Genomic DNA, 17,614 nt, shown 5'->3' with positions numbered 1-17,614 from the left:
CTGCAACCTCTGCCTGCCAGGTTCAAGTGATTCTTCTGCCTCAACTGACCAAGTAGCTGGAACTACAGGTGCACACCACCACAACTGACTAATTTTTGTATTTTTAGTAGAGACAGGGTTTCACTATGTTGGCCAGGCTGGTCTCAAACTCCTGACCTCAGGCGATCCACCCACCTCAACCTCCCAAAGTGCTGGGATTACAGGCATGAGCCACTGTGCCTGGGTGGAAGTTTAAACCCTTAATGCCAGGTTAAAACATTATATTTTCTAAGGCCATGGGCCAGCAAAAGCAATCATGACCCACTCTATTCTTCAGTTTTCTTTTTTTTTGAGACAGTCTCCCTCTATTGCCCAGGATGGAGTGCGGTGGCGCGATCTTGGCTCACTGCAACCTCCGCCTCCCGGGTTCAAGCAATTCTCCTACCTCAGCCTCCCGAGTAGCTGGGACTACAGGTGTGCCACCACCACGTGTGGCCATTTTTGTAAAACAGTAGAGATGGGGTTTCCCCATGTTGGCCAGGCTGGTCTCAAACTCCTGACCTCAGGCGATCCACCCACCTCAACCTCCCAAAGTGCTGGGATTACAGGCGTCAGCCACTGTGCCTGGGTGGAAGTTTAAACCCTTAATGCCAGGTTAAAACATTATATTTTCCAAGGCCATGGGCCAGCAAAAGCAATCATGACCCACTCTGTTCTTCAGTTTTCTTTTTTTTTGAGACACTCTCCCTCTATTGCCCAGGATGGAGTGCGGTGGCGCAATCTTGGCTCACTGCAACCTCCGCCTCCCGGGTTCAAGCAATTCTCCTGCCTCAGCCTCCCGAGTAGCTGGGACTACAGGTGTGCACCACCACGTGTGGCTATTTTTGTAAAACAGTAGAGATGGGGTTTCCCCATGTTGGCCAGGCTGGTCTCAAACTCCTGATCTCAGGTGATCCACCCACCTCGGCCTCCCAAAATGCTGGGTATTCTTTAGTTTTCTGAAGTGCACACTCATTTCCCTGTTCAATAAGTATCAGGAAGCAGCATGTAGTACAGAGGTTTACTAGCTCTGTGAATGGGAAGATCACTTGGCTACCCAGTGCTCTCTTATAAACATGAGTATAAGAGTGTTTCATGAAATCCGTTTTGAAAATGAACATCTCTGTGTGCCACAGTTCCTAGGACTGGGGCAAGGACACAGTGTCAAGTCTTGTTTTGAGGATGAGTCTCTGAAGAGACAGAGTTCCTGCCAGAATGCGCACGGAACATAAGTCAGCCAAGCGTGTCGTGCCAGGGATACTTTGATTTTGGTTTGCTGCTGCTGCTAGGGATATTGGGAGGGTTATTCTTTCCAGGTTGTAGGAGAGGGTTGTGGGTAAAGGTCTGTCGTAAGGGACCTGAGGGGAGAAGAGAAAACAAATTTCAACGAAGAACAGAAAAGAAGAAACAAAAGACAGAATTTGGCCTGAAAAGACTATTTACCCCTGGCTGCTAGCTCCAACTGATTCTGCATGCGTTGTTCACGCTCTCGCAGCTGACGTGTCATTTCAGCATTTTTCCAGCCTGTGTAAAGAGAAGCAAGAGACTCAGTTGCATTACTATTTTTAGACCCCTTTCCCTAGTCCTGTTTCACAGAGGACGAGCCCTTACCTTTTTTGAAGCTCTCTAGGAAGCCTTCCCGTGGAGGCAATTTGTCAAGGTCATGTACAACACGCTGGGGGATTTTAAGTACAGTGCGTACTACTGGAATCCGGAGACAGGATACTTGGACCAGGGAAAACAAATTGGAGGAGAGCCAGTACATAAACACTGCCTGGGTGAGAACACAGAGAAGGGACTCAGAAGCTGTATCCCTGGTCAGCTTGCTAGGTGGCTAGGCTAGGCAGAAGGCCTTGGAGCCAGCCCATAAGGCATTACATACCGTGGGGAAATGCATGGTTATGGGCAAGGTTATCAGGGGCATCACTCTGATCACATTTCTCATCCACTGAAGGTCAGAACTTTGCACACCTGTCTCAGCACCTAGCTGCCAAAAGAAGTGGGGTGGAAAAGTCAGGAAAGCTGTCAGTTTCAGTGAATCCATCTCTAATCTCTTATCCATCAACTCTTTCTCCAGCAAGTGAAGGATGATCATTCTGTACAACTACTTTACCCTCCAATCCCAGTTCACTTTGCAGGCCTGGCACTTGGCCAATCTGGGCTTACCTCAAGGACAGCCCACATTGTAGCCGTGACTGCCAGTGGTAATATGTAGATGGGATCGGATACCGTGAGATCCTGGAACCACCAGAGGCCACCTGTCTGCAGGCTGGGCACAGGAAGGTTGGCCATCTCTCTCAAAGCAATGAAGAAGGAGATGAAGATTGGGGCCTATTACACAAGATAAACAGTGTCAGCATGCTTTACCAGAGGGAACATTTTCATCACCCCACTACTGAAAGCCATGTACAATCCACCACCACCTGTTTTTTGGGGGACCTGGGGCACATGAAACACAGAGAGGAAATTTGATGGGTACTGGATGAAATAAGGAAGGAAATGTTTTTGCTCACCTGAGTCACAGGGAGAATGAGAGGTTTATAGAGTTTAATACCATGTTTTTTCTGGTAAAATGCCATCTCTGAGGAAGCCTTGTAATCTGTGAGGTGAGGGGAAATTAATGGTTGGGGTAACAGTTACATCACTGGAGGTGAACATCCTCATCATCTACCTGGCCTGTGAAATTTCTAACCAACCCTGGCCAGTCCTTGGGAGCATTAGGCCCAAGAAACAGATAAACCTTTAGAACTTCCCCGACTGTGGCAACTTCTGATTTATATTGTTCCTTTCCCCCAGCAGAATGTAAGGAAAAGTGCAAATGTGGTCTTCTCCCACGCTCATTCTGCAACTGACTCACACTCAATATGGTCTCCTGCCAACTTGGCCTCTCTGATTCGACTGGAAAACTTCTGGATCTCTGGCAAGTGATTGTGGATCCTGGCTGCCTCTCGCTGGCCCGTCACGATGAGAGGAAAAATCAGGCAGCGGGCAAAGACTGTACCTGGAAAATACAAACTAGGATTGGAGTGAAATTAAAGCAGTTCTGCAGCTAGAAGGTTGAAGGTTTTTAGGTCCTTACTGAAAGGGTCTTATTCTTGCCTTGTCCATTGTGTGACTCATGCCTAAGAGGCCCAGAAATAAGGTCGGGGGTATGAACTAGTTGCTTTAAGGCTCAGTTCTCTAATTTGGCATCACAAAAGTATGGCATTAACTTCTCTAAGCAGATGATTAGGAATCCTGTTTGTTTCCTCAAACAAAAAGGTGACAGGAGCACTTTTCTAGACCAACAGCTTCCAAACTTTTCTGTGATCAAAAGCCTGCCCCCTCCATCAAACTGTACATGTAGCCCCAATGTACAAAAAAAAAAAAAAAAAAAAGCTGCTCTGAGCAAAGGAAAAGCCTGGCCACAGGATTGTTTATGTGGTGGCCTTCCCCTTGCTCAGAGGTCCCTTTACAAAACTCTGGGGCTTCCAGGAATGAAGTTCGGAAGCCATTGTTCTAGAAATCCCTGGAGTAGGAAATAATCTGGTGGTCTACTGCTTTAGCTCCTTCATATTTCTTTTCTCTCACTCCATGTTTCCTGGTCATTCCAACAAATATGAGACTAGGTTATAGGTTTAGGCTTTATCAACATTATGATGAATGATGTGGAGTAGAAAGAGAAGGGAGCTAAGGATAGAACACAGACTACTGGCACTGAAGGGGTAGGTAAGATAATTTAGAGATGTGAAAGTATGGTCAGAAAGACAGGGAGAAAAATCAGGAAAGGTTATCATAAAAGCCAAAGGATTGACTTTATTTTTTATTTTTTTTGAATGGAGTCTTGCTCTGTCGATCAGGCTGGAGTGCAGTGGTGCGATCTTGGCTCACTTCAAACTCTGCTTCCCAGGTTCAAGCGATTCTCCAGCCTCAGCCTCCTGAAAAGCTGGGACTACAGGCACCCGCCACCATGCCTCGCTAATTTTTGTATTTCTAGTAGGGATGGGGTTTCACCATATTGGCCAGGCTGGTCTCAAACTCCTGACCTTATGATCTGCCTGCCTCGGCCTCCCAAAGTGCTGGGATTACAGGCGTGAGCCACCACGCCTGGGAAAGGATTGATTTTAAGGTCTAAAGTGTCTAATGCAGAAAGACCAAGTATAATAAAAGTAGATTTAGCAATTATGTTACTGGCAGTTTGAATGAGGTGATATGAGTAAAAGCCAGACGGCTGATGGAGTAAATGGAAAGAAGTAGGCTAATTGGATGCAGAGCAATCTTTTAAGTAATAGCTATCAAAAGAATGAAACCCAGTCATCTGTGACAATGTGGATGGAACTGGAGATCACTATGTTAAGTGAAATAAGGCAAGCACAGAAAGACGAACATCGCCATGTTCTCACTTATTTGTGAGATCTAAAAATCAAAACAAATGAAATCATGGGCAGAGAGTAGAAGGAAGGTTACCAGAGGCTGGGAAGGGTAGTCAGGGTTGGGAATAGTTAATGGGTAAAAAGAAATTAGAAAGAATAAGATCTACTATTTGACTGCACAACAGGGTGACTACAGTCAGTAATAATAGTATATTTTTAAATAAAGAATGTAAAAATTAGCCAGGTGTGGTGGCACACCTGTAGTCCCAGCTACTTGAGAGGCTGAGACATGAGAATCACTTGAACCTGGGAGGTGGAGGTTGCAGTGAACTGAGACTGCACCACTGCACTCCAGCCTGGGTGACAGAGCAAGACTCTGTTTAAAAAAATAAATTAAATAAAAAATAAAAGTGTAATTGGATTGTTTGTAACTTAAAGGATAAATGCTTAAGGGGATGGATATCTCATTCTCCATAATGTGATTATTACACCTTGCACGTCTCTATCAAAACATCTCATGTAGCCCATAAATATATACACCTACTAGGTATCCACAAAAATTAACAACAACAACAAAACAAATAACAGCCATCAAAGGAAGAAGAAAGATAGGGTAGTAGGTGAAGGGGAACTCAGGATGAAAGGAAGAAATCTTCCCCCAGGTAACACATGGGTGTGCTTGAGCATGTTTACATGTTCAGGGTAGGGCAGTAAGGAGGGAAATGTTGAAGACACAGGGGAGAGAAGAGATAATTGATGGAGCAATGTGGCAGAGAGACACATAATTCAAAGCAGAGTTTTAGCCTTTACAAAAGCAATGCGAGTGGCTTCCCAATTTAGGGGTTTAAGTGCCTGACCTGAACCTCTGTTCTAAACCAGGATAGCTTCATGACTGTTAATAAGGTCCCCTGACTCTAACCCCATGTTTGTATTCAAATATCTATACTTCTTGAATCCCAGATGATCTGGTGGTTTTATCATGTTCTTTAAGAAATATAGGCAGAGTGCATCTAGGTATCATGAACCTCTATCGCTCATTTGAAATCATCTGCTCTTCTGACCCCAGAGCTTCTGCAACTACTTCCTGAATCCATTCAAAGAATTGCCATCTATGAGGTTCTATCCCTAACCCATGTCCAGGGTATATTCCCCTTACATGCAGCAATGGCCCCCCACCAAGGTAGGCCCAGGTCAACATGCATAAATTCCAGTAAATTCTGGATCAGTCCCACTGGGGTGTATGACCCCAGCCCCAGTTCAGCGAAGCTCTGTTCTGCAGCAGCTTGGACTACATCTGCAGTCTCTCCAGAAGCCACCTCAGGTACCGCTGTGGGTGAGGGAGTTGCCGCAACAACAGGAGGGGCCTGAACCTGTGTGAAAGAAAGCCTTGTATGGTATTTATTCAGTAGTGAACACAAGGAAAGTGAGACCTTCTTATAATAACCAGTACTGGGTTCTGTTCTCTCTACTTCTTGTTCTTCCAGGTTAGCCTAGTGTCCGCAGAATTCAAGCTTAAAAAGGACATCTCATTTTTATCAATGGTTAGGAAGAGAAGTTACTTTGAGTAAGATTCCATGACTTCCCTTCATGCTGGGAAGTTATTTCTTTTTTCACTGTTTCCCAAACTTCAGCCATCTGAATATCACTATCATGATTTTTGCCATATATTAACATGAAACAATTGCTTTTCTTTAAAACAGCTCAGAAAACCAAATATAACATCTCTCCTGTTGTACTTTCAATCATTTCCCCACTGAATTGAAAATCCATCCCAAGCAGAGATGCTATCATTTTGGAGAGCTGGGTGGAGTGTGGACAAGAACTCTGCTCCATATTCCCCCTGCTCCCAAACAAAACAAAATATGAAACCAACCAGGAAACACTACTCCTAATATTGCAGGAACGAAAGGCCTCTTACCTGGACTTCTGCAAACGAGATGGCAGAGGTACTGAGGCTGCGGGGGCCGGAAGCCGCAAGGAAGAGGTAGTGTGGGCGACAGCAGCACGGGGCTGCTGGGAATAGGAGCCGTGCGGTCAGCGGTTTCCCAAGCCATTGAGAGGGCCCTGCGACGCTGTGGACCTGAGCGTGTAAAAGGATGATGGAGCCCCTTTACCGGGAGCAGAAGTCCTCGCGTGGGGGCAAAGGGGATTCATTATGCTAACTCCCGAAGAAGCAAGCAGCCCGGCCACTACAGGTGAGGACATTGCTATTACCGCGCGCAGACCGCTAGCCCGAAGGCATGCAGCGAGTGGTGCCTGCAGAGCGAAGCTCGAACCTGGGTTCCCCGCATCTCAGTTATCGCAGACCCACATCGGAGGGCCCTGAGAACGAGGCCGAGGTGCTCTCGCCAGGGGCGAAGCCAATTCCAGAAGCTGACACCGGGCTGCTGGGCCCATAGTGTCAGGGACTAACCCTAGGGCGTCCTCACATGACCCGAGGTCATGACATTCAGGTCCCGGTGAGCAGGTCAGCGTCTGCTCATACCCCTAGCACGAGCTGTCCTGGGGCCTGGTTCACTGGGTCAAGGCAGCATCCCGGTGCTCAGCCCCGGTGCATCCTTACCCGACGCCCGGACTGTAGCAAGCGCAGAAGCTCCCGGCGTCCACACATCAGTCCCATCGCCATTTTGCCCGGAAGAGGACTTGCTTTTGCGCCTGCGCACTAAGAACCACAACCCCGCGAGAGGAAGCACTTTTGGAAGCGGGCATGAAGCCAGAGTTGTCGCCGCAGATCAGGTGGTAAAAGAGAACGGAGATTGGCGGCCATATTTGAAGTGGGTAAAAATCTGTAAAGCCACGTTACCATGAGCACGCAGAGAACCTTTTCTGGAGATTGAAAGGAAGTTGAAGAGCTGGGTTAGCTATCATCGTAAACTATCATCGTTAGTGATGGCGTAAACCTGGGTAATTTTCCTCTAATGTCGCGATTATCCTCTGATTTGGAAGTTTAAAAATAGCCTCAGAAAAGTCTTGGCTGTACTTGCAGAGGATTTTTCCGACTCAATGATGTTCGATTCTTTTGATTCTTACTGCTAGGTAATATTGTAATCGCAGGTCCAATGAAATTTGAGAGTAGTCTACAGTCTGACAGAAATTAAGAGAAGGCAGCTTCTGGGAAATATTTTCCTCCCAGATAAAAAGACGAAGCTTCCAGAGGAGACTTCGCCTTTCCATTTTTTTCTTCTGTAAGTGGGGTGGTGTGAGGACTGACCATGAGGGGACAAGTTTCCAGATGAAAAGCTCACGTGCAGGCCGGGCGCGGTGGCTCAGGCCTGTAATCCCAGCACTTTGGGAGGCCGAGGCGGGTGGATCACGACGTCAGGAGGTTGAGACCATCCTGGCCAACATGGTGAAACCCCATCTCTACTAAAAATACAAAAATTAGACGGGCGTGGTGGTGGGCGCCTGTAATCCCAGCTACTCGGAAGGCTGAGGCAGGAGAATCACTTGAACCCGGGAGGCAGAGGTTGCAGTGACCCGGGATTGTGCCACTGCACTCCAGCCTGGCAATGGAGTCAGAGCGAGACTCCGTCTCAAAAAAAAAAAAAGAAAAAAGAAAAAAGAAAAATTCACGTGCTGAAGATGGTTGAGGGCAAAGATAGAAAACACCCAAATACTTGATGATATCATTGAGCTGCTGTACCGTGCTTGGAACCGCCTATCTCCAGACTTTGTTGTGTAAATTAATTAAAGGTCTTGGTCAGGTGCAGTGGCTCATACCTGTAATCTCATCACTTTGGGAGGCTGAGGTGGGTGGATCACTAGGTCAAGAAATCGAGACCAGCCTGGCCAACATGGTGAAATCCTATCTCTACTAAAAATACAAAAAACAAAAAAACAAAATAACTAGGCGGGCGTGGTGGTGCATACCTGTAGTCCCAGCTACTAGGGAGGCTGAGGCAGGAGAATCGCTTGAATCTGGGAGGTGGAGGTTGCAGTGAGCAGAGGTGGAGCCACTGCACTCTAGCCTGGGTGACAGACTCCATCTCAAAAGAAAAAAAAAAAGATAATTAAAGGTCTTTACTGTTTAGACTCTTAAGTCTGTTGCTTGGGTGTTCTGTTTCTTGAAGTTAAAAGCATTCATCTTCAGGGAAAAAAAGTTGCTGGTCAGAAAGGTGGAGTTGATTATGTTTGAACCCTTACAAAGTCTCTCAATATGCAGATTACTTTATAAACAACAAACTATAGTTTCAGGAAGATACAATAACCTGAAATTATTTCAGTGACTGCTAATTTGGGGCGATTATGAATGTACCTGACAGATATGGCAAAAATAGGAGGCAAAGAAATATAATACTGATTTAGTAATAGTGGTATGAGCTAACACTTGCATATGTTGGATGCTATTGTAAACATCAATAGATTTTTTGATATGGCAACTTACTGATTTTTTTTTAGAGATTACTTTTAAAACTCAATACAATTAGAAGTAATTACAAATATACAGCTACAGAACACTTGGCAGGGTGACTATCTTACAGTACACTGCTACTTTGGTGGCCCCAAATGAACCAGGCTTCCCAATATTTGCACCTTTAGGAGTTCTCTTGAGTCTGATTGGGCCTGTAACTTGCTTTAATCAATAGTAGAATGCGTTGGAAGTGATGCTATGCCAGTTTGGGACTATGCCTTAAGAAGGCCTGATAGCTTCTGTTTTTGCATTCAGGGGGAAGCCAGCTGCTGTGTTAGAAGTTTGACTTCTCAGACTTACTGCCTGTGAAAAGCCCAACCAACCACGTGAAGAAGAACTGAGGTTTGGGCCAACAGCCTCAGTTGAACCCCCAGCCAGCAGTCAACACCAACTTTTGCCAGCCACGTGAAGAAGGCCATTTAAAAAGTGGATTCTCCAGCCCACTGGAGCCACCTCAGGTGACTGCATGTGGAACAAAGAAAGGCTATTTGAGCCCACATTGCAAAATTACAAGCAAATAAAAAAAATTACTGTAGTTTTAAGCCACTAAGTTGTTCAATAATAGATAGCTAAAATGTACAGGCAAACTTGGAAGATACTGTGGGTTGGGTTCCAGACCACTACAATAAAGCCAATATCATAATAAAGTGAGTCACAGGGATTTTTTTGTTTTGCAGTGCATATAAAAGTTATGTTGGGCCAGCATGGTGGCTCAGGCCTATAATCTCAGCACTTTGGGAGGCTGAGGCAGGTGGATTGTTTGAGCTCAGGAGTTTGAGACCAACCTGGGTAACATGGTAAGACCCCATCTCTTAAAAAAAAAAATACTAGGCTGGGTGTGGTGGCTCATGCCTGTAATCCCAGCACTTTGGGAGGCCGAGGTGGGTGGATCACTTGAGGTCAGGAGTTTGAGACCAGCCTGGCCAACATGGTGAAACCCATCTCTATTAAAAATACAAAAATTAGCCAAGCGTGGTGGTGGGCACCTCTAATCCCAGCTACTTGGGAGGTTGAAACAGGAGAATTGCTTGAACCCAGGAGGTGGAGGTTGCAGTGAGTCGAGATCACGCCATTGCACTCCTGCCTGGGCGACAAGAGCGAAACTCCATCTCAAAAAAAAAAAAAAAAAAGAAAAAGAAAAAGTTATGTTTACACTATACTGTAGTCTCTTAAGTGTGCAATAACATGTTTAAAAAAACAATGTACATACCTTAATTTGAAAATATTTTATTGCTTAAAAATGTTGATGATCATCTGAGCCTTCAGCAAGTCATATTTTTACTGGTGGAGGGTCTTGCCTTGATGTTTGTTGACTATCATGACTATCAGGGTGGTGGTTGCTGAAGGTTGGGGTGGCCTAAAATAAGACAATGAAGTTTGCTGCATCAATTGACTATGCTTTTCATGAAAGATTTCTCTATAGCATGTGATGCTGTTTGATAGGATTTTACCCACGGTAGAACTTCTTTCAAAATTGGAGTTAGTCCTCTCAAACCCTGCTGCTGCTTTGTTAGTTAAGTTTATATGATATTTTAAATCTTTTGTTGTCATTTCAACAATGTTCGTAGCAACTTCACCAGGAGTAAATGTCATCTCAAGAAACCACTTTGTCTAGAAGAAGCAACTCCTCATCTCTTAAAGTTTTATCAAGAGATTGTAGCAATTCAGTCACATCTTCAGACTCCACTTCCAATTCTAGTTCTCTTGCTATTTCTACCACATCTGCAGTTACATCCCTCTATGAAGTCTTAGACTTCTCAACATCAACCATGAGGGTTGGAATCAACTTCTTCTAAACTCCAGTTAATGTTGATATTTTCACCTCCTCCCATGAATCACAAATGCTCTTAATGGCATCTAGGAGGGTGAATCCTTTCCAAAAGGTTTTCAACTGACTTTGCCCAGATCCATCATAGGCATTGCTATCTATGGTCACCATAGCTTTACAAAATATATTTCTTAAGTAATAGACTTGAAAGTCAACAGTACTTCTTGACCCACTGGCTATGGAAGAGATTTTGTGTTAGCAGGCATGAAAACAACATTAATCTCCTTGTACATCTCGATCAGAGCTATAGAGTGACAAGGTGCACTATCAATGGTCAGTAATTTTTTTTTTACTGGAGACTGAGTCTTGCTGTGTTGCCTAGACTGGTCTCGAACTCCTGGCCTCAAGTGATTTTCCTGCCTTGGCCTCCTTAAATGTTGGGGTTACAGGCATGAGCCACTGTGCCCAGCCTGCAATAATATTTTGATAGGAGTCTTTTTTTTCTGAGGGGTAGGTATCAGTAGTGAGCTTAAAATATTCAGCAAACTGTAGGGTAAACAGATATGCTGTCATCCAGGCTTTGTTGTTCCCTTTATAGAACACAGGCAGAGTAGATTTCACATAATTTTTTTTTTTTTAAGAGACAACATCTCTCTCTGTTGCCCAGACTGGAGTGCAGTGGTGTGATCATGGCTCACTGTAGCCTTGACTTCCCAGGTTCAAGTGATCTTCCTGCCTCAGGCTCCTGAGTAGCTGAGACTACAGGTGCAACTAATTTTTGTGTTTTTTTTGTAGAGATAGGGTTTTTCCATGTTGCCCAGGCTGGTCTCAAACTCCTGGGCTCCAGTGATCTACACAGCTACCTTGGTGCATCCCAAAGTGTTGGGGATTACAGGTGTGAGCCAGCATGCCTGTCCTGACAGTTTTTTTTTTTTTTTAAAGCATTTTAAATGTATTATCCCACTGCGTTCTGGCATCCAGGGTTTCTGCTGAGAAAATGGCCAGTAGTCTTTTTTTTTTTTTCCGGAGTGACTGGACTTCAGCTGATAGTGTTATTGAGGATCACTTGTACATTATGAGTTGCTTCTCTCTTGCTGCTATCAAGATTCTCTGTCTTTCAACAGTTTGATTATAATGTGTCTCAGTGTGAGTCTCTTTGGATTTATTTTACTTGGAGTTTATTGAGATTCTTGGATTTGTAGATTAGTGTCTTTCATCAAATTTGGGAAGTTTTCAGCCATTTCTTCAAATAATCTTTTTGCCCCTTTCTCTATCTCCTCTTTGGGAATTGTAATGCATATGTTGGTCTACTTAATGGTATTCCACAAGTTCCTTGGTCTCTGTCCACTTTTTTTTTTTTTTTTTTTTTTGAGACAGAGCCTCACTCTGTTGCCCAGGCTAGAGTGCAGTGACACAATCTTGGCTCACTGCAACCTCTGCCTCGCATGTTCAAGCAATTTTCCTGCCTCAGCCTTCCGAGTGGTTGGGATTACAGGCACTCATCGCCATGTCCAGCTAATTTTTGTATTTTTAGCAGAGAGAAGGTTTTGCCATGTTGGCCAGGCTGTTTTCAAAATCCTGACCTCAAGTGATCCACCTGCCTTGACCTTCCAAAGTGCTGAGACTACAGGCATGAGCCACCTCACTTGGCCTATCCACTTTTCTTTATTTATTTTTCTTTATGCTCCTCAGATTTGAAAATTTCAGTTGTCATATTTTCAAGTTCACTGATTATTCTGTGTTTGAGCTCCTCTAGTGAATTTTCATTTCAGTTATTGTGTCTTTCAGCTATAGAATTTCTGTTTAGCTCCTTTTTACAATTTTTGTCCCTTTCTTGGTATTCTAATTTTGTTAATATACCATTTTCCTGATTTCCTTTAGTTTTTTGTCCATGTTTTCTTTTAGCTCTTTGAGCAAATTTAAGATAGTTGTTTTAAAGTCTTTGGTAAGTCAAATGTCTGGGTGTCCTCAGAAATGGTTTCTGCCAATTAATTTTATTCCTTTGAATGCGCCATGTTTTCCTGTTTCTTTGTATGCCTTGTAATTTTTGTAGTTTTTGTTGAAAATTAGACATTTGAAAAAACAGCTAACTCCCCTAGTCTTTGCAGATTGGCTGTATACTGGTACAGTTCTTCAGCACTGAGCAAGGCTTGCTTTGAGCCTAGGGATCAGCTGAGGTGAAGGCTTAAGGTCTTTTCAGGGCTTTTCTGACCAAGTGTCTTACCTGGGCATGTGTAACTTCCCAATTTCCCCATATACATGGCTGCTTTTGAATGTCTTATTTCCTAAAGAGTCTCAGTCCGGTTTCTGCTGGGGCCTTACATGGTCTACTGTATGTATCCACCCGTAGTCTTTTACTCCACATGTCAGTGGGTCTGTAGTCTCCTTGCAGCTTTCATGAGCAATGACTATCGCTTTTCTGAGACCTGAGGCCAGTCCTTTAGGTAACCCCCATATGTGCACAATAATTTGCAAAAGGCTTTGCTCTTCTCTCTTCCATTTAAGGGAGGGAACTTGGAATTAGGCTGCTGCCTCTTCCAGACTAAGAGCACTGCCGCATCAGGGAGGAGGAGGGGACAAGGGCAAATAAAGACACCACAAAACTTTCTTAACATTTTGAAGGTGGGCATTCACTTGGTTACTGTAAACCTTTAACTGTTTCTTGGAGCTCTTACAGGTTAGTTCAGCTCATTTCTGGTTGTTTTATGAAGTTTCTGTTGGATAATGAAAGCTTGGAGCTTTGTCGTCCACCATTTTGCTGATATCACATGAGCATCCATTTTAATAAGATAGAAGAAAAGAGCACATTGGACCTTAAGTAAGTGTAAGAAAAGAAATAGAAAGTTAAGAGAAGAGGTCAGGCACAGTGGCTCACACCTGTAATCCCAGCACTTTGGGAGGCTAAGGTGGGTGGATCACCGGAGGTCGGGAGTTCAAGACCAGCCTGACCAACATGGAGAAACCCTGTCTCTACCAAAAATACAAAATTAGCTGGGCATGGTGGCACATGCATGTAATCCCAGCTACTCGGGAGGCTGAGGCAGGAGAATCGCTTGAACCCAGGAGATGGAGGTTACAGTGAGCACTCCAGCCTGGGCAACAGGAGTGAAACTCCATCTCAAAAAAAAAAAAAAAAGACCAGGAGTTCAAGACTAGCCTGGGCAACATAGTGAGATCTCATCTCTAAAAAAAATTTAGGGCCAGTGGCTCACACCTGTAATCCAGCACTTTGAGAGGCTGAGGCAGGAGGATCACAAGGTCAGGAGTTTGAGAGCAGGCTGCTAACATGGCGAAACCCCATCTCTACTAAAAATACAAAAATTAGCTAGGCACAGTGGCTGGCGCCTGTAATCCCAGCTGCTTGGGAGGCTGAGGCAGGAGAATTTCTTGAACCCAGGAGGCAGAGGTTGCAGTGAGCTGAGATCGTGCCTTGCACTCCAGCTGGGGTGACAAGAGCAAGACTCCGTCTCAAAAAAAAAAAAAAAAAAAAAAAATCTATATTTCGATTTTTGTGGTGGTTACGTAGGTAAATACATTTATCAAAACTCAGCAAACTATTCATTTAAATGGGCACATTTTATGTAAGTTATACATGAATAAATTTTATTCATAAGTAGAAAAACAGTTTACAGAGGACACTGCCCTGTCAAAATAGTACATTTGTCTCGATTAATTCATATATTTTGAGTGAAAAATTTTAAAAAGTTTATTCTCTGGATAATTACTTTGCTTTTTCACCTGGTATGGACATTTAGTCTTTGATGCCTTATGAGAGAAATGAATAAAGTGCTTGGGTAGTTCTGATGAGAGAGATTATGTCTAAGAATACATCAGGGATGGCTTCATGGAGGAAACCATTTTTAATCTTGGCCTTAATTAATAGATGCAGAGAAAGAAAGATAAAAATAAAGAAAATAGCATGGCATTCCAGGCAGAATTAACAATAAAGAAAAACAATATTGCCTTTTGCAAAAATAACACTGTTTTTTTTTGAGGGACTCTGTGTTTTCATTGTTTGTAATATCACGTCTCCATATTAAAGACCTGTGTATAATTTTCAGTCATTAATTATGCACGGATGATTTCTCTCTATGCAGAATGCTGTTTGTGCTTAATCAGGCAATCTTTTAAAAGATGTAGTCTCTAGGGATTTGCTATTTAAGAAGTGGAACTAGCTATGTTATAATTAAATAATTCCTGCTACAGTACCATGTAAAAGGTCATTCATCATTCAACATTTATTTATTCTACAAAATATTTATTGAGTGCCCATTATATATCTGGTACTATTCTAGGCAATAGAGATACACATAAGTCAATATTTATCCCTCATGGGGCCTAATATTCTTTTTTTTGTTCTTTTTAAGTTCTAGGGTACATGTACATAACATGCAGGTTTGTTACATATGTATACATGTGCCATGTTGGTTTGCTGCACCCATTAACTCGTCATTTACATTGGGTATTTCTCCTAATGCTATCCTTCCCCCATCCCCCCACCCCACGACAGGCCCCAGTGTGTGATGTTCCCCGCCCTGTGTCCAAGTGTTCTCATTGTTCAGTTCCCACCTATGAGTGAGAACATGCGGTGTTCAGTTTTCTGTCCTTGTGATAGTTTGCTCAGAATGATGGTTTCCAGCTTCATCCATGTCGCTGCAAAGGACATGAACTCATCCTTTTTTATGGCTGCATAGTATTCCATGATGTATATGTGCTACATTTTCTTAATCTAGTCTATCATCGATGGACATTTGGGTTGGTTCCAAGTCTTTGCTATTGTGAACAGTGCCACAATAAACATATGTGTGCATGTGTCTTTATAGTATCATGATTTATAATCCTTTGGGTATATACCCAGTAATGGGATGGCTGGGTCAAATGGTATTTCTAGTTCTAGATCCCTGAGGAATCGCCACACTGTCTTCCACAATGGTTGAACTAGTTTACAGTCCCACCAACAGTGTAAAAGTGTTCCTATTTCTCCCCATCCTCTCCAGCACCCGTTGTTTCCTGACTTTTTAATAATTGCCATTCTGACTGGTGTGAGATGGTATCTCATTGTGGTTTTGATTTGCATTTCTTTGATGACCAGTGATGATGAGCATTTTTTCATGTGTCTGTTGGCTGCATAAATGTCTTCTTTTGAGAAGTGTCTGTTCATATCCTTTGCCCACTTTTTGATGGGGTTGTTTGATTTTTTCTTGTAGATTTGTTTAAGTTCTTTGTAGATTCTGGATATTAACCCTTTGTCAGATGGGTAGATTGCAAAAATTTTCTCCCATTCTGTAGGTTGCCTGTTCACTCTGATGGTAGTTTCTTTTGCTGTGCAGAAGCTCTTTAGTTTAATTAGATCCCATTTGTCTATTTTTGCTTTTGTTGCCATTGCTAATATTCTTAAATTATATTTAATATCAAACATTCTAAGAAATCACTCTGTAATGAATGTAAAACCACTTTGGGTAGAGAGTATGATACCAGTAGTTCTATTTAATCTTCCTTTTAAACAAATACATATTTATTTTTAAACATGGGTTTTTCATGTTTTTTTTTTTTTGGTTAAATTTTCAGCAATGTGTTTAATACTCCAGGATACCAAAAAAAAAAAAAAAAAAAAGCCTGAGGAATTTATAGTCTAGATATGGAGAAAATACCTATACATGACATGATTAAAGTACTTTTAAGTAGAGTGTGTAATGAAGTTTGAGGTAACAAAATACAGGGTAACTGTGAGGGTGAAATTGACATGGGGTCACAACATTCAGGGGACATTTATGAAGGAGGAGTGTTGGTGAGATTTTAGTTGGTGCTTCCAGGCAGAGGGAACAAGACAGCAGGCCTGGAAGCAGTGATGAGTCGGGTATGTGGAGGACACTGTGAAGACTGGCCTGCAATAAAGTTTAACCTGTAATTCCTTTATAAAGATTTCCACGTAGGAAATTAATCACAGTTATATTCATAGAGGTTCATTACAGTGTTATTTAAAATGATGAAAATTGGCCAGACGCGGTGGCTCACGCTTGTAATCCCAGCACTTTGGGAGGCCGAGGCAGGTGGATCACGAGGTCAGGAGTTTGAGACCAGCCTGGCCAATATGGTGAAACCCCATCTCTACTGAAAATACAAAAATTGGCTGGGTGTGGTGGCATGTGCCTGTAGTCCCAGCTACTCAGGAGGCTGAGACAGGATAATTGCTTGAACCCAGGAGGCAGAGGTTGCAGTGAGCCTAGATCACACCACTGCACTCCAGCCTGGGCAGTAGAGGGAGACTCTGTCTCAAACAAACAAAACTCCAAAAAAGATGAAAATTGGGGGGAAGTGATGACAACTGTGACTGTTGTGTGACACTGATTTCTCTCATATTCGTACTGGCTGATCCTGAGGTGAGTCAAAAAAAGACAAAAATGTATAAAAATAAAGAAAAATAAATAAAATGATTAAAAATGGAAACAACTGACATTTTAATCAATAGGGGAATAGAAATGACTTAGACTGTATTCATTCAGTAGAACAATATGTAGCCATTTCAAAACATGTTTTTGATAACAAGGTGGTAAAATGTCCATGAGGAAATAAAAATGTTCAGGCCAGGCGCGGTGGCTCATGCCTGTAATCCCAGCACTTTGGGAGGCCGAGGCAGGTGGATCACGAGGTCAGGAGATCGAGACCATCCTGGCTAACGTGATGAAACCCTGTCTCAAAATTAGCCGGGCATCGTGGTGGGCGTCTGTAGTCCCAACTACTTGGGAGGCTGAGGCAGGAGAAAGGCGTGAACCAGGGAGGCAGAGGAGGTTGCAGTGAGCCGAGATCGTGCCGCTGCACTCCAGCCTGGGTGACTGAGCAAGACTGTCTCAAAAAAAAAAAAAAAGAAATAAAAATGTTCATAATTATGTAAAAGAAGCAGAATATAAAACTGTAAGTACACTATGATGGCAATTTTATGAAAATGAAAAAATATGCATATCTTAGAAAAAAAGCCTGGAAGAAAATACTCCAAACATTTACTTTAGTATAATTTATTTATTTATTTTATAGAGACAGTGTCTTCCTATGTTGCCCAGGCTGGTC

At 43.1% G+C, this 17,614-nt stretch overlaps 1 protein-coding gene and 1 non-coding gene across 2 annotated transcripts; one reads left to right on the top strand and one right to left on the bottom strand.

The window, feature by feature from the left end:
• Positions 1–1,025: 1,025 nt before the first annotated feature.
• On the bottom strand, positions 1,026–7,025 carry OXA1L (OXA1L mitochondrial inner membrane protein). The gene is made up of 10 exons (XM_009248908.4): positions 6,934–7,025; positions 6,289–6,450; positions 5,527–5,740; positions 2,876–3,019; positions 2,532–2,617; positions 2,185–2,349; positions 1,901–2,005; positions 1,630–1,792; positions 1,462–1,542; positions 1,026–1,376 (listed from the first exon to the last, which is right to left on the bottom strand). Exons 1-10 carry the CDS (start codon positions 6,994–6,996, stop codon positions 1,252–1,254), a joined length of 1,308 nt encoding a protein of 435 aa, XP_009247183.3. The 5' UTR covers positions 6,997–7,025; the 3' UTR covers positions 1,026–1,251.
• A 9,833-nt stretch (positions 7,026–16,858) lies between these two features.
• Positions 16,859–16,927, top strand: LOC112128934 (small nucleolar RNA SNORD41). Its single transcript, XR_002911378.1, has one exon. It is a non-coding gene; the product is annotated as a small nucleolar RNA SNORD41 (small nucleolar RNA).
• Positions 16,928–17,614: the final 687 nt, after the last annotated feature.

Source organism: Pongo abelii, chromosome 15 (assembly GCF_028885655.2).
Source record: "Pongo abelii isolate AG06213 chromosome 15, NHGRI_mPonAbe1-v2.0_pri, whole genome shotgun sequence".
Classification (NCBI taxonomy): Eukaryota; Metazoa; Chordata; class Mammalia; order Primates; family Hominidae; genus Pongo; species Pongo abelii.
Note: the sequence above shows the minus strand (reverse complement) of the source record. Positions and strands in the feature narration are given on the sequence as shown.

What these genes read in the sequence shown, in the direction of transcription:
- OXA1L (XM_009248908.4), bottom strand. Translation starts at nt 6,996, where the DNA reads ATGGCGATGGGACTGATGTGTGGACGCCGGGAGCTTCTGCGCTTGCTA. An exon ending in GTGGGGGGCCATTGCTGCAT is followed by an intron (nt 3,020 to 5,526) that starts GTAAGGGGAATA and finishes TGTATTTTCCAG; the next exon opens with GTACAGTCTTTGCCCGCTGC. An exon ending in TAACCATGCATTTCCCCACG is followed by an intron (nt 1,793 to 1,900) that starts GTATGTAATGCC and finishes GTTCTCACCCAG; the next exon opens with GCAGTGTTTATGTACTGGCT.